This window comes from Festucalex cinctus, chromosome 2, assembly GCF_051991245.1.
Source record: "Festucalex cinctus isolate MCC-2025b chromosome 2, RoL_Fcin_1.0, whole genome shotgun sequence".
Taxonomy (NCBI): domain Eukaryota; kingdom Metazoa; phylum Chordata; class Actinopteri; order Syngnathiformes; family Syngnathidae; genus Festucalex; species Festucalex cinctus.
In genome coordinates, this window is record NC_135412.1 from 3,147,562 (window position 1) to 3,163,532 (window position 15,971).

The 15,971-nt window shown below is 46.2% G+C and overlaps 2 protein-coding genes across 3 annotated transcripts in view; both read right to left on the reverse strand.

Annotated features, from left to right (window-relative positions):
- The window catches only part of LOC144015021 (disco-interacting protein 2 homolog B-A-like), a 21,551-nt gene extending 17,338 nt beyond the window's left edge, over positions 1-4,213 (reverse strand). The window contains exon 1 of the mRNA XM_077515327.1: positions 4,118-4,213. Coding sequence (XP_077371453.1) covers positions 4,118-4,213 — 96 coding nt within the window. The remainder of the gene's footprint in view (positions 1-4,117) is intronic.
- Positions 4,214-4,749: 536 nt separating this feature from the next.
- LOC144013394 (disco-interacting protein 2 homolog B-A) overlaps positions 4,750-15,971 on the reverse strand; it is a 48,888-nt gene continuing 37,666 nt past the window's right edge. For both annotated transcript variants that reach the window (XM_077512197.1, XM_077512196.1), the window contains 10 exons: positions 15,766-15,875; positions 13,953-14,083; positions 13,703-13,871; positions 12,742-12,912; positions 12,588-12,649; positions 12,449-12,506; positions 12,297-12,371; positions 10,602-10,776; positions 9,309-9,432; positions 4,750-8,415 (listed from right to left, as the gene is read on the reverse strand). In XM_077512197.1, the coding sequence (XP_077368323.1) occupies positions 8,163-8,415; positions 9,309-9,432; positions 10,602-10,776; positions 12,297-12,371; positions 12,449-12,506; positions 12,588-12,649; positions 12,742-12,912; positions 13,703-13,871; positions 13,953-14,083; positions 15,766-15,875 (1,328 nt within the window). In that variant the 3' untranslated portion in view covers positions 4,750-8,162. The remainder of the gene's footprint in view (positions 8,416-9,308; positions 9,433-10,601; positions 10,777-12,296; positions 12,372-12,448; positions 12,507-12,587; positions 12,650-12,741; positions 12,913-13,702; positions 13,872-13,952; positions 14,084-15,765; positions 15,876-15,971) is intronic.

Sequence of the window (15,971 nt, forward strand, 5' to 3'; positions counted from 1 at the left end):
AGCTAAAACAATCCAACATCCATCCCTTATGCAAAACGTATGTTTTTGTAAAATGGATGAATAGCGAGCCACAGCCTATATATGCTCTTCTGGCAAACACACACACTACGCACGCGCGCACGCGCATGTGAAATTACGATCATCCAAAAATAAGACATATAAACAGGCCTTCGACGGAACGAAAAAAAAAATCAGTCACAGGGTTCCACACGCACACAAACCACACTACAACAGACGCGCACATTTGAGGCTTTTTTCTTTTTCTTTTTCTTTTTTTTTGCGATCTGTCGAGCGGATGGTGGCGGTGACGACAAGGAGGGTGGATGAAATTGTGTAACAGTGGAGGATACAGTGCGCAAAGAAGCAGCACATTGGCCGAGGAAGGCGGGCAAGGTTTGCTGCTGCAGTGGGTATAGTAACCAAAAAAACAAACAAACCGAAAAGAAGAACAGCCCCACGAAGCATTCTCATCATTTTTGGGTGAGACGTGCAAAATATGCGGCGCGCTTGACTCCAAATTTTCCTTCTGCGCGCTGCTTGAAGTGTGTGCACCACACCCGTGAAGCCTCCTCGACTAGCGAATCAATACACACTGTGTGTGCGTGAACATATTAAAAAAAATAATAGAAAAAAATGACACAATGACGCATGGAAGCTATCGAACGAATACTCACACGCATCCTGTCATCCAATTTGAGGCAAGTGTCCCGCAATGTGAAAATCAAATGTAAGGTAGAGCCAAGTGTCCCGCAATGTGATTTTTTTTTTTTTTTTAAAGAGGAGCCATCTTATGTTCCGTCGTATGTGCGCCCCTTCCCCCCTTTTAGCACAGATAAGCAGCACTTGACATTATCAACGTGCGTCTAGTCCGAGAGGAAGATGCCGAAGACACACATCCAGCTTTAAAAAAAAAAAAAAAAAAAAAAATGGGGGTGTGGAGTACACCGGGCAAGCTCTGCGACATTCACGCAAGACAACCCCGCCAATTAAAAGCAGCTGTTTCCTCGCCCATCTCACACGCAACGAAGTTGCACGCGCAAAGCAAAAGTGCGCTCACCTTGGAAGCGTCACGGCGAATCCGTGGAGCCGTCGCGGGACTGCAGAGGCGCGGATGGTCTGGAAGAAACTGCGGTTGTCGCCATATTGCCGCTGCCGTCTTCCCCCTACACACCCCCCCCACCTTCACAACCAGCAACCAGCAACCTCCAGCGGTTTAGCGGCCCTCCTTCAGAGCGAGCGGCTTCCCTGCATAATTGATCAATATCAGCAACAATGTGAGCGGGAGCGTCGCCCGGTCGCCTCCCGCTCCAATCCGAAAGGTCATTTAGGCCCGCAGCAGCCTCCGCCGACGCCAGTGAGCCACCACGGGGGGTTGGGGGGGGGAAAGTGTGCACAGATGGTGCGCACGAAACACGCGCGTGTGTTGTTATATCTCTCTCGGGTGTGAGTGAGGTCGATGCAGGAATTGTTGAGTCATGAAAAGTCATGGAAAATTTCCGTGTTGGTGGAGTTTCAAAATTAACAAACGCACGAAAATTTCATAGGGGGACAAAAGGTCAAACTGTCACTAACCTTTTTTGACGGCTTTATCACTTTGTCGTTGTTGTCATCAAAGTGGAATGGAGTCCCCATCATGTCATGTAACTCATAGCTGGGCTGGTCATCAGGCATACAGGGCAGATGTCTGGTGGGCTGGAGTCTTTTGGGGCAGATGACCCATTTATTATTTTCCTCCATTTTCCCAAAAACAGACTGGCTGACAATTTAGAGACAATAGCCCATTAATCTATGTACATCACCATTACCCCGGGTTTTCACCGGTTGCGGTTGCGGTGCGGTTGCGGTGCGGTCCGGCGACGCAAGCAATTAGATTCCATTCATTCGAATGGTGCAGTTTACACCGCTTGCGGGTGCGTTGCGTGTCGACTGCGTCTCAGCTGCGGCGTGCCGCAGGCCTTCCGCAAGGATAGACCTATTTTCTATTTTTGCCGGACGCCGCAGCGGTAGGCCTCAGCAAATGGCAAGCTAGCACAAAACACATCGAGCGGGACAGGAAGACCGAGGCAGTTTCAAAATAAATTTCCGTTTACCTTTCAGAATAAAACACTCGCCAGCTCCTATTTCGGCAAGTTTTTCAGCAAAACGTGACGTGGGCGTCGCCGGGCCATGTGCTCATTCACGGTTTAGACACCAGCGAACATGGACGAGGAGAGGTTTATATTGGAGGTGGAAAACCACAAAATAATATATGACACGGCACATCCTTTTTATAAGGACTGTAATGTATTGTGAGTTTGATGTTCGCGATTGCTTGTTGTGCCCGTCAAGCTTGCCGTACTGAGCGGCAGCCGGACGCGGAAGACAGAAATAAAGAGTGGACCCGCACTGACCCGACTCTCGTTATTAAGATACTTTACAAGGACAACCAAAAAAAGGATGCTGAATGGAATCTCATAGCAGAAGAAGAAGAAAAGGTTAAATCAAAAGAAGTCCACCTCTCTTTCTGCTTCTCTGTTGAGCACAGACTTTCTGTATGTTTGTCGTTGTGAAATGCCACATGATCGCGCGCGCGTTGGGAAGTGGGCGGCGACGGAGCTGCCGGACCGCAGCTGTGCGGAGCCGGTGTGGATTGACAAAAAAATTGACCCGTCCGGAGCACGCAGTCAAGACGCACCGCACCGCAACCGCACCGCAACCGCATCCGGTGAAAACCAGGGGTTAGTGGCAGAGCTACAAGGGAGCCAACGGTGCTCAGGAGTCATGTATGAATACATTTTTTTTTTAAAGAATCTGTCTATAGAATATAACTATCAATTACAATGTTCCTTCACTTTTCACGGGTGTTGCGTTCCACACCCAACCGTGACAAGTGAATTTCGGCGAAGTAGAGGACGTTAAGTTTTTTTTTTTTTGTTAGTTTTATTTTCTGGGAGTGAGTTATGCTTCTACTGATCCATAACTACCCCACCACACATCTAAACATGTTACTGTCATGTTTTTGGTTCCGTGCGGTTTGGTTTTCTTATTGTACGGATGTAGATGGACCCAATAGCAGAGAAACCAGGAAGGAAGAGGAATGAGAATAAATTTATAAAAACAGAATGGATGAGAGAAGACTGGTCATGACGTGGATAGACTGGGCACGACAAACGGAGACAGACTTGGCATGACGTGGACGCGAAGTTGACTTGGCGTAAACGTGGGGATGACTTGGCATGACGTGGAGAACTTGAGTTGACGTGGAGAACGGAGTGGGGGAACTTGAACAAACTACAAAAACTTGACTATAGATTAGCACACCGGACAAGCAGAGACTTGACTTGACTTGACTTGACTTGACTTGACTTGACTTGACTTGACTTGACTTGACTTGACTTGACTTGACTTGACTTGACTTGACTTGACTTGACAATACAGCGACGCAACAATGCTCCCACAACGCGTGAAACAACCCCACTCCCTAAATACCAACACTAACGAACACTAACAATAGACAGCTGGGACACACAGCGGGCAGAGGGAACCGATTAGACACACACAGGTGGACTTACTCAGACCTTAACGAGACAGGGGGAAAACACCAGCACACCAGGCAACAAACCCTCTCACCAAAACAAAACAAAACAAAACAAAACAAAAACCCAACTCTCAAGTGCCCGGTTAAATTGCTGTTTATTTCTACAGGACTGTCTGAGAAAATTAGAATATTGTGATAAAGTCCATTATTTTTTTGTAATGCAATTAAATAAGCAAAAATCAATGGTTTTAATATATCTGATTATGGCTTTTTTTTTTTTTTTTACTTGGTCTGAGGAAATATTCTAATATTTTGAGATGGGATATTTGAGTTTTCTAAAGTAATAAGTCATAATCAGCAATATTAGAAATAATAAAAGGCTTGCAATATTGAATCCAGAATATATGGCATTTCTGCTTATTTAATTGCATTACAGTGCTCCTTTTTTATTTCTTTTAATTGCTTAGAATATTTTCAATTTAGGCCTACTCCCCTTTTGAAATTCAATTAGGTAATAAAATGTAATTTACATATTGAGTGAATTTTCATTCATTTTTGGTGCCCTCTAGAGTCCACAGCGCCCTTAGCATCGCAGCAAACGGGCAAGCCGGCGTTCCAGCCTGCCTGCTGGTGAGGTGACTCCTCCTCTAGCTTGACGTTCTGGTGCCCACCAACAATTTTGGAGGCGGCCGCCATGATAGCCACTGACCAGTGGAAAAAAAAAAAGATCTCCACCACACACAGGACAGATGCTGTTCTCTTTTAAGAAATGTGTGAAAATGACAGCTTATTGACAAAGCATCGTATTTTTTTATTATTTAACATGAACCACATCCAATGACAGCATGAAAGCTTTTCTTTTCTTTTTTTTTTTTTTTGTTTAGACAGCTTAGAAGAAATCACACAATTGCTTGAACTGCTGCTTGCGGCTCATTGATGCATAGTGAAGAAACAAGTCATTGTTGAGGTATACATTGTGGGCCCTTGGCTTCCTAATTGTAGTATAAGCGAAGTGCGCATCTCGAATTCAAGGTGCATTATGGGTAAAACGTGGTGCATTGTGGGTAGGCGAAACTACCAAACGGTCATTGAAAATGAATTGGAGCCGCAAACCTAATGCGCACTTCGCTTATTCTGCATATATCACATGTCCACTAGTGATGACGTATACAAGATGCGCCAGTGTAGACACGGAAATGACGAGAAATAAATTTGGCACATTCCCGCCAGTGTGAGTCCGTGAGACCAAGCAAGAGCTCATCTTTAATAAATCCCCAAATATTACACTAATGACACCAAAAGCACATACATGTTCAAATACATCAGCATGTGCTTGCAATTACTTTGGAGAGATGGAATTTACGGTAATGAAGACAAACAAACCCCTTGTGGAACACGGCAACTTCTCAGCATCCAGACACCGAAGGACATGTTCACATCCCTAATAGAATAGCACCGAAAAAAGTCCCCACATTAAATTATAAAACTTTATTAAAAACTTGTAAGAGTTACAACAGAAGAATAGTCACAAAGTGGCTCAAATGCTTCCGCGTCTCCATGAGTGCTTCTCACGTGCCTTGTTGCATACATGCCACTCAATGCTGAGTGATGTTGGTCACACGAAGAAAAAGAGCAATGAAAACCCGACAAGATACTGGATATTAAATTCCACAGTTGGATGGAAAGGGTTCAATTACAGTGGAGGCGACATACAAAATGAAAACAAATCAATTTCAAAAAAATGAATTGCAATTTTCTGGTATTAAAAAAAAAAAAAAAAAAAAAAAAAATCACCATAAAAGCCACACGCACGCACACACAGAACAGTATTGGGAAAAAGTGCATGGTGTTCCTGCCAGAATCATCTTTTAGAAGTCTGATGGTTTTTTTTTTGTTTTGTTTTTTTGCAAATGATAGCAGAAATTTGCCGTCAAGTATGAAAGATCAGTCAAGTCTCGTCGACTTTTTGCATGTACACAATAATAACACCAATGTTAACAGCATTTGACCTAAAATACAGAATACACGTTACATCCTTACCCTCATTGATCCCCTACGACTTTGTTAATGTGACTATCGATTATGACTTGCTTACAACTACCACTCTGCTTTTCCTACCTTGTTTTCAGTGTTAGACATTCAGTTAAGCGTTGGACTATGCGGCGGTGAGGAGCTTCAAATGGAAAGTTCCAATAAGGCAAAAAAGTTTCGTCCTCACTCGCTGATATCTTCTTGACGCAGCTCCATCGTCCGTCGTATCGCAATGGAGCTTTTTGTGAAAAGGCACGGCCCTGCCTCATACAAGCAACCGATTCGACCAGCGCGCCAGCGCCGATTGGACCATTTTCGATGCAACGTTACGACTCTTGATCGCAATGCGGCGACGTGCTTGCAACAAATAAAAAAATGTTGAGACTTGGAATTGCCTTTACTTTGAAATGCTGGCACGGTAACTTCCAGCACGTCTTTGCAAAGTTTTTTTTTTTTTTTTTAAGTACACTGACGATTAAAAGTCATTTCTTGTACAGTACACGCAAATGTCGGTCTTTTTTTTTTTTTTTTTTTGATGTTGATATGTTGTCATGTACTTCAAGGCGATTTAAAGTGAAATAAAAATGTGCTCAGTTTCGACTCGAACAAGAGACCAGTTGAAGAAGGACTGCTCTTGAGTCAGGTCAGGTCAAGCATGAGGTCCGCACCGAACATGGATATTTCAAAGAATAAAAAGTACTTTTTTTTTTTTTTTGTAGCGCCAGGATTTTGTACAATATACATCCACAACACGCCTATCAAGTGTGAAACTAAACAACCAAGTCAATATTTTGTTAGCTGCCTATTTCCCAAAATGTGTCTGTGAGCAAGCCCTTTAGAACTTTTGCGGGATTATGACATATCAGTGGTGCTAATTTTGCATAATTCCATCCCCACACCAAGCTTGTGACTGGGAAGCTAGGCCGTCTGAAGATCCACCATTTTGAAGCCACAGTCCGAGTTCAGCTGCCGGACTACGCAGACGCACGATCACGTCCTAGACAAAAAGTTCTGCTTACTTGAAAGTTCAGCTACGTGATCGGCGCGGTGGAGGGCTCAACTTTTGTGTTTGCCGACGTGTCCGCTGCATGCGCCATTTTTCACAGATCCCCCCCGCTCGTCGTCAAATGTATTTGGCAGCTTGCTGATTGAAGCGCCACCTCCACCGGTTCAAAACACAAACGATGCTTTTACTTCATCTGGACGCTTTTCTCTTTGCCCAATGCGCAAACTCCGCCCCTGGTCGTCATGGTAACGAAAGCCCCACTCGATTGACCCGGCAGCGGCTGCACCTTGAAAACAGGCTCATTTCAACGAAGCGAAAATAAGGGCGGGCAAAATGTGACGCAATTCTTCATGCTTGGGGTACTTTGACGAAAGCGTGTCACACTTTGACAGCGGGGAATTGTTTTGAATTTGGGGGGGAGGAATTACAAAATAGGTCGACTTTAACTCATTCACTCGCCGCCATTTTCACATTTCGCAATCCCGTTCGCTCCCGGCTGTTTTACTGGATTTTGACTGATTTTGCAAGGCCCACAGAATATTGTGTTCTATTGCTATAAAAGCATCAAAAGAAAGATTAAAGTCTCTTCTTTCATCAGGAAAAAAAAGTATGTTTCTCTCTGTTTCCATTTTGCAGCAATTAGCATTAGAAGAGAGCTAAGTTTCATCAGTTTTCACAAATCTATTTAAAATTCTAAGTAATTTAGCTTTTTTTCTACATGGCCCTGGTTGATCTCCTTTGCTCTGCTGCCACCTGCTGGCTGTTTGTGTAATAGCCTTCTGTATGCTCTAGCATAAAAAAACAAACAAACAAAAAACGTATAAATACGTCTTTGGGACAGTTAAAACATTTTAAAAAAACGTATTTACACGTTATTGGGAGCAAATGAGTTAAAAGGCGTAGATTTGAGTAAATAACCGCGCGGGTGCGGACGTGCAGCAGGCCGTCCAACGAAAGGCTCTTTTTGTGCAAGATTTGTGCAGAAATACCCCCCAAATTTGTGCTGTCAAACGAAAACCCTGCTCAATTATTCATTCAATATCCTGCCTGCCATTTGCCAGCAGCGGAAGATAATTTTTTTTTTTTTTTTTTGTCGTCACGTTATAGCTAACTGCTCACTAAGCAATTCGCCTTCATCTCAACTCTCCTGCCAGTCATTTTCAAGTGCATTTTGTAACATGCGCTGCTGCCATTGTGCACGTCTCAGGACACCCCCCCCTGCTGGCGGGCACGTGTTAATACTGAAGCGGAGGTTTGACCCTTGGGACAGCAGCAAACGTGGAAGGGAGAGCGCGTTCGTTCCCTTTGAGGCGGGCCAGACAGGAAGTGAACTCAAGAGGTGTGAGGAATTAAAGTGCAAGGGTGGGGTGGGGGGGTGGGGGGGGGGGGGGTGTCCCACCTCTTCTCGGTAGTTCCCGTCAATGTGCCTTCCTGCTACTGAGAAGTGAGGGTCCTATTATGTTGGGACAAAAAATAAATTGGATCTGGATGGATTGTTTACACGGAGAGCAATGATGGATGGAAGAATGTGAGGAATTTAAAAAAAAAAAAAAAAAAAAAAGAAGATGGAAGGAAGCCCGCTTTGATTGCTCGTAACGATTTTCTCCGTCACATGTTGTAGGCCACGTAGATGGGGTCAAGCTGGTCGGCCAGGAAGGAGTCGCGCAGGTGCATCCGCTGCTTCTCCCCTCGGGAGTTGATGGGGATCACGCCGGGGTCCACGATGACCACCACGCCCACGATGAGGTGGTGCTCCTCCAGAACCACGTTGGTGACCAGGGGAACCAGGTCCAAAGCCTCCTGCTCGCAGCCGCTCAGCTCGGCCACGACCACCAGCAGGTTGGTCCACGTGAAGACGGCGCTGCGGAGGACACGCGAGGCAAACCTGACGTCACCAGCGATTGGTATCGGAGAGAACGCTTGTTTGTTTCCACTACGTGCACCCATTCACTGCCAATGACAACTATATACGTCAAAAATCCAAGCAAACAGCCAGTGTTAATTTTGAAAAAAAAAAATAATTTTTTTTTTTATTTTAATTAAAAAAAGAAATTTTTACTTAGTCTTCTGACTAAATGTAATTAAAGTCTTAGTCATAACTCAGTCACCTGATTGTATTTTAGTTTGAATCCAATTTTAGTCAACGAAAATTGACTTTTGCAGGCAGAGACCCAGTATGTGGTCTCAATAAGATCAAGACCGCCTGTGTTGTAGGGTAACAGGAATCCGTTCTACGCACGATGGTAACACTTAGCAATGAAATTGTCATCGTTGTTTTTAATAAAAACAATGATTAATAACTATGAATGAAAACAATGAATCGAGTCCAGGCTCGGACCTTCCTGGGTGGATTTTGCATGTTCTCCCCGTGCCCGCGTGGGTCTTCTCCGGGTACTCCGGTCTCCTCCCACATTCCAAAGACATGCATGGCAGGTTAATTGGGCGCTCCGAATTGTCCCGTCGGTGTGCGTGTGAGTGTGGATGGTTGTTCGTCTCTGTGTGCCCTGCGATTGGTTGGCAACCAGTCCAGGGTGTCCCCCGCCTACTGCCCAGAGCCAGCTGAGATAGGCGCCAGCAGCCCCCGCGACCCTTGTGAGGAATAAGCGGTCAAGAAAATGGATGGATGGAAAACAATGAATAACTAAAACTAAATTCAAATTTCTTGTCAAAATTTGCACTGGCTGTTTGCTTGGATTTTTGACGTCTATAGTCGTCATTGGCAGTGAATGAGTTAAGCAGTATAGAAAAGCTAACCTCTCTGCGATGCTGCGATGAGCTCGAGACACGGACGTCTCAATGTCGATGGGGTGGTAGCGTAAGCCCCGCAGTTCCAGCGTCTCGTCCAGGGAGCCCACCACAAATAAGGCATCGTGGCGATCTGCCGCAGGAAAGCAAAAAAAGTCATTCACAGTTTCACACACCTTATTTCAATGGGGTCAGATGTCACGGACTTCTGACCTCCCTAACCCCGGGTTTTCACCGGATGCGGTTGCGGTGCGGTTGCGGTGCGGTGCGTCTTGACTGCGTGCTCCGGACGGGTCAATTTTTTTGTCAATCCACACCGGCTCCGCACAGCTGCGGTCCGGAAGCTCCGTCGCCGCCCACTTTCCCAACGTGTCTCGCGGGACTGCGCGCGCGCGATCATGTGGCATTTCACAACGACAAACATACAGAAAGTCTGCTCAACAGAGAAGCAGAAAGATATGAGATTCCATGCAGCATCCTTTTTTTGGTTGTCCTTGTAAAGTATATTAATAACGAGAGTCGGGTCAGTGCGGGTCCACTCTTTATTTCTGTCCTCCGGGTCCGGCTGCCGCTCAGTACGGCAAGCGAGACGGGCACAACAAGCAATCGCGAACATCAAACTCACAATACATTACAGTCCTTATAAAAAGGATGTGCCGTGTCATATATTATTTTGTGGTTTTCCACCTCCAATATAAACCTCTCCTCGTCCATGTTCGCTGGCGTCTAAACCGTGAATGAGCACATGGCCCGGCGACGCCCACGTCACGTTTTGCTGAAAAACTTGCGAAATAGGAGCTGGCGAGTATTTTATTCTGAAAGGTAACCGGAAATTTATTTTGAAACTGCCTCGGTCTTCCTGTCCCGCTCGATGTGTTTTGTGCTAGCTTGCCATTTGCCGGAGGCCTACCGCTGCGGCGTCCGGCAAAAATAGAAAATAGGCTATCCTTGTGGAAGGGCTGCGGCACGCCGCAGCTGAGACGCAGTCGACACGCAACCCACCCGCAAGCGGTGTAAACTGCACCATTCGAATGAATGGAATCTAATTGCTTGCGTCGCCGGACCGCACCGCAACCGCACCGCAACCGCATCCAGTGAAAACCCGGGGTAAGTCACACACTCGCGCTGTTTCCGGCCACTGTTGTGACATCGACGAGGAACGTGCAACTGAAGGGGGCGCGATGGTGGAAGCGCAAGCAACGCGTGACGTGGCCCCCGCGTCGCAAACAGCAACCGGAAACGGCGCTCGTGTGTGAAACCAAGTCGGAAGCCCCGCCTCCTCCGCGGCACGCGGCAGCTTACCGCCGCTAGCGTCCAGGAGCTCGGTTCTCTTGATGAAGCCCAGGTAGCCTGTTCTGGCCCACAGCGTGTTGGGATCCCCAAAGCTGAGTCTGGTGTTGAAGTGGTCCGCCTGCAGGCTCTCCTCGCCATAGATGGTGTAGTAGCCGCTCGCACTGTGGGGACTGTTCACCCAGATCTGCACGCATGCGCACACACAAGATGAACTTAGGGGCCTATTCAGGAAAGGTTTGCGTCGCCTTTGCACGCCGCTAACCGGCAAAAATGGAGCAACGCGGGAGCGCCCAATTCACTAGATGGGGAAATCCGCCACTAAGTGCTCTGCCAAACAGATTGGGTGACGGTGCGCCGGTGTTATTTGCGCGTATGTAAATGAGGTCATTTGCATACATTTGACACAAAATATGCCCACCCCAATGCAAATGAGACTCATTGATATGCAGCGTCTAATTCACTAGCGCCAGCGCAAACAGCCACACCGAGTTTGCGTGACGCAAATAACCAGGAATGTAACGATAATGGCAGTATCGTGATATCGCGATATTAAAACTGCCGCAATATCGTCATCGTCATGTTCACGATATTTAAATGCAACACATCTGTTAAAAAAAAAAAGTTAGGTTGATTTCTTTTTGTGCAGTTCTAGCACCCTCTGGTGGCTAGTTTTTTTTAGTACAGTTAAAATTTTCATTGGGAATGTTTTGGCCCTTTTATGTTTAAAATCTATGCTAATCGTTAGATGATCGTTGTAATATGCTTGTATAGCGAGTCCATATGTGCCTCAATATGAAGTGTTATTAGCGATTGTAGGTCGTTTACATGTATTGCTGTTATGTACAAAAGCACAATATTGTGTTTTTTTTTTTTTTTTTTTTTAGTATGAGCTCATTTTTTTTTTTTTTACAAGATCGGGACCTTTTTTTAAATATTGCCAACCTCCCCATAATATCGTGATAATTATAGTTATTATATAGTAATTATAGTATCGTGAGCTTCATATCGTGATAATATCGTATCGTGATATTTGGACATCGTTACATCCCTTCAAATAACGTTTTTTGGAAAGCATGTATTAACCTGACGCAACCGCGATCCCAGAATAATGACAGCGTGCAGAGAGAGAGGGGGGTGGGGGGGGACATTTTTCTATGTTGTTTTAGGACTTATAACGTAACCCGGCTGATCGGCAATGCCGGGGAGGCATTTTACGATCATTTTTACGTACTGTACGCCCACACCAACCTCTGAAAATATATTTTTAAAAAACAATCGCACCAATAATTTGGACTTTATGAATGAATGACGTCGTCGTCGTCCTCTCTGCTCTGGACAGCTTAATGGCGCTCTAAACGCTTCCTCTCGGTCCAACCTCGCTTTTTGATGATGTCATCTTTCTCGCAACTGTTACTATAACAACCATGTTGTTGGTGTAAATCCGTTGCCAGGTGTGGTTAATCAGGTGCAAATTTGCTCCAAGCTGTCAGTTTTGTGGGCGTGTTTGCGCCGGTATATGATTCGAGCAATATCCTTCGTGAATAGGTGGCTAACTGGGCGCAGACTTCGCGTGCAGTTGTGGTGCAATATTTGGCGCTATTACCGGACGCAGCGCATTCTTAGTGCCCCTTCGTTTTGTCAGTCACCCAACCCCAAAAAAACGCATCATCAAAACAAAGCTAACGTCGTCCTCTATGCATTTACCTCGCCAAGATGGGAGTCTCCCAGCGGTCCTCGCGTCTCTGGGTTGACGATGATGACTCGCACACCCGGAAGAATCTTCAAGCAGAATTCGTTTTGGCGTTCAGCTGCCGGGTCCGTGTCAATGTGCCGGTCCATCGATAAGCAATACTCACAGTGCCCGACTCCATGAGCGGAAGACTCTGTGGCGCTCCTCGCTCCACCAGCCGCACCCTTCATGACACATACACATTTTTTTTTTTTTTTACAACGCTGCCACACGTAACATGCGACAACAGTCGTGTTGAGCGCTACCTGTCGTGACGTAACGACTTCATGTCAACGTAGACGGTGGAGGGGTCGGGCCCGGCGGTGCCCTGCGACACGTGCAAGATGACCACCGCGAAGGGGAAAGACATCAAGTAACACGAAGCTTCAAAGAAATGGACGACCTGTCAAAAGTTCCCACCTGCATACCGATGGCCAGGTTGACCCTGGAGCCGAACGCGGTGCTGACGGCTCGCGACGACAGGCCGAGATCTTTGAAGAGCTTGGAGAAGGACTGCGTGAGGGCCAGTCGGGGCCGCTCCTCGGCGATCACCACGCAGCTTCGCACGCACGACAGATTCACGCCACGCGCCTGCAAACACACACACACGCGTGCGACGATTGCAGAAACACGTTCTTGCTGAGCTGCCAGTAAAACGTGGACGAGATGCAAAACATCGACGAATGGGCCCTCGAGCCCCATTTTAGATGGCGAAGCATCCAAATTCGTCCAATGTTCGGACAACATAAGATCAAATGTGCATTGTCCATCTGTTTGAAAGATACCTCCTTCCCACTCGGGATGTCACGATATCCAAACATCACGATACGATACCATCACGATATGAAGATCGCGATACGATAATTGCCACAATATTGCATATAATCCACCTACAATCGCTAATCACTTACTTGGTAATGCAACAGTGATCGCTTCACAAGCAAATTAGGTCCCCCTTCAGCTGACAATTAGCATACATTTTAAACATAGAAGGCCAAAACATCCCTAATCAAAATGTAATTGCACTAATAAATTAGCCACTAGAGGGTGCTAGAACTGCACAAATGGAAATCAACCTGACTTTTTTTTAAATATTGCGAACATGACGGCGACGATACTGTGGCAGTTTTAATATCACGACATCACGATATTGCCCTTATTGTGACATCCCTGCTTGCCACTGGAGCCTATTTGGACAAATTCCCAAGTACACTGCCGCTTCAAATTGAGGCATGGGTCCTTGACAGTTCTGCTTTGCACCCAGTTATGATCGACATGTGCCCCCATTGTCTAATTGTTAGTCGTAAACATGAGAGGTCGTGGAGCGGACCTGTTGCGAGTTGTTTTGACCCCCTTGACGACAAATGATTTGCACTCGAACCTTCAGCAGCTCCGTCTGCGTCCCGAGGCCTTTGGTGCAAAGCTCCATGACCGAGTAGGAGCAGAAGGTGTCTCGGATCTTGTACTGACTGAGCGTGCTCAGCCAGAGAGGAAGCGAGCTCTCCAGCTCCAGCGGAGGGATGAGGATTGACTGGTGACCTGAGTAAACACTGCACGCCAGCAACGCCGTCACTTTTTTTGCAACAATGACGCAGCTTTGCAATCACCTCTGCATCTTTGAGCGCACGCACCTGGAGAGGCACCACAGGACAAAGCCGAGGCCGCAGTACGGGTCCAGGCAGATGGCTATTTGGCGTGACGAGTAGAGTTCGCACTGCAGCTTCATGGAACGACACAGAGTGCTGACGGCAGCATGAGACATCTGAAAACAAAACGGGACGGCGCGTCTTCAAATACAGCTCGGCATCAACAACTCGCACGAGATGCTACGCGCAAGTAAAACGTTGTAAAACCTTGAATTGAGTTGAGCGCTAAAGCCTGGTTCACACGGCAGGAGAATTGGCCCGATTTTAGCCCCGAATTTCCCCTCCCGACAATCGCAAGGACGCGCCGAGACGCAAGCGATAATCTTCACAGATAATCCTGCCGTGTGTCTTGCCACCACACACGGCGCCTCCCGATATCGGCGCTCGGAAGGACCCCCCCGACTTGAAATCGGGCATATCCAATATGTTGGATTTTTTTGGCCCGACTTCGCTCCGCGTCGATGATTGACGGTGACGTGCAGCCAATCAGAAAGCGAGCCAGCGAGGAAGCCGGTGGGGAATCCAAAATCAAAACAGTCATGACGCAGCAGAAAGTCTGTGCTCGCGCTATTACTCTTTTTTTTTTTTTTTTTAATAATACACATACTCACATTCTCCACAAATAAACGTGGTCAAGCGAAGTCTCGCCAGTGCCCATTTTCGCTCCTTTAAACAACACCTTTTCTTTTTATGCCGCTTTTTCGTTTGAAAACCAGGATCGACTCTTGTTGACGACTCGGAAGCCACGTTTAATCTCGAGAGGTTTTGCGAGACTTCCCGTCACATTCTTGAACGAACTCGGCTCGTGTGGGGTGTGTCGATTGTGCGGTGTGGCCGCACACCACGCACGGTACGTTCAAAACTGGAACTCCCGTGATTTTTTTTTTTTCCTCTTCACGTGTGGCGTCTGTCAAAGATTGGAAATCGGCCGACAATTTGAAAATCTTGCCGTGTGAACCAGGCTTAAGCTAACTTCCATCTGGTTGACTTTGGAAAAAAACATTTTCCATTGAGAGCAATTATATTTCAAGTGATTCATGCGCGTGGAAGTACTCGTTTTTTTTCCAGCTTTCTTGGAGTCTAAGCTGAAGTTTGGGCTGTGCTTGAAGCCAGACTTTTTTTTTTTGTGTTCTCTCTTCAGTTTCCACCCTAATTGTTAGGGATAGACCGATAATCGGCCGGGGGCGATTATCGGCGCCGATATTTGGCATTTTGACAAATATCGGCATCGGCCATGTTTTGAATCTGAAGGCCGATAAAGCTCACTGAGCAGGGGATACTTGCGAACGTAGCGAATTTGGGGTTTTCATCAGGATTTGTAAGATGTTCGCAGTCAGTTTTTATTTGTCGTAAACACATTTGGAACATATTCACACAATTTTTCACCGCAAAAATCTTTTTGAAACGTTTTTACGAACCCTAACAAAAACCCCAAATGAGCTACATTCACATGAATTTGTTACTCAGTGAGAAATTATATATAGTTTGAAAGAATTCCCCCCCCTCCCCATTTTACTGCAAATGAATATCGGCTTGAAATATCGGTTATCGGCCAACTTGACCACAAATAATCTGTATCGGTATCGGCCTTGAAAAAACCATATCGGTCTATCACTACTAATTGTGTCGCACAGCAACACTAAATGAGTGAGTGAACGAGCATGACGTCACCCTCCAACCCTCCCCACCACCAAGAACTTAACTAATTGCCTGATGTGGTACACATTAATGCTCACAATTATTTGGCTTATCGACAGGATAAACTGTGGATTTTTATTCAAGGTGTGAAAATGGTTACCTTTACTCCAGTTAACATGCCCGTGGTGGACACACTGAAGTCCAGGTAAGCCAGCATCTCGGCTGTTGGGGGCTTATAGATCTGCGGTGGCCGCTTCCTGGGTATATCATCTAAGAGGAGAGAAAATGATCAAACTTGTGTCCATTTATTTTCAAATACAATTAAATGGACCCGCAACCAACGGACCCCAGACCCAAGGGACAAAG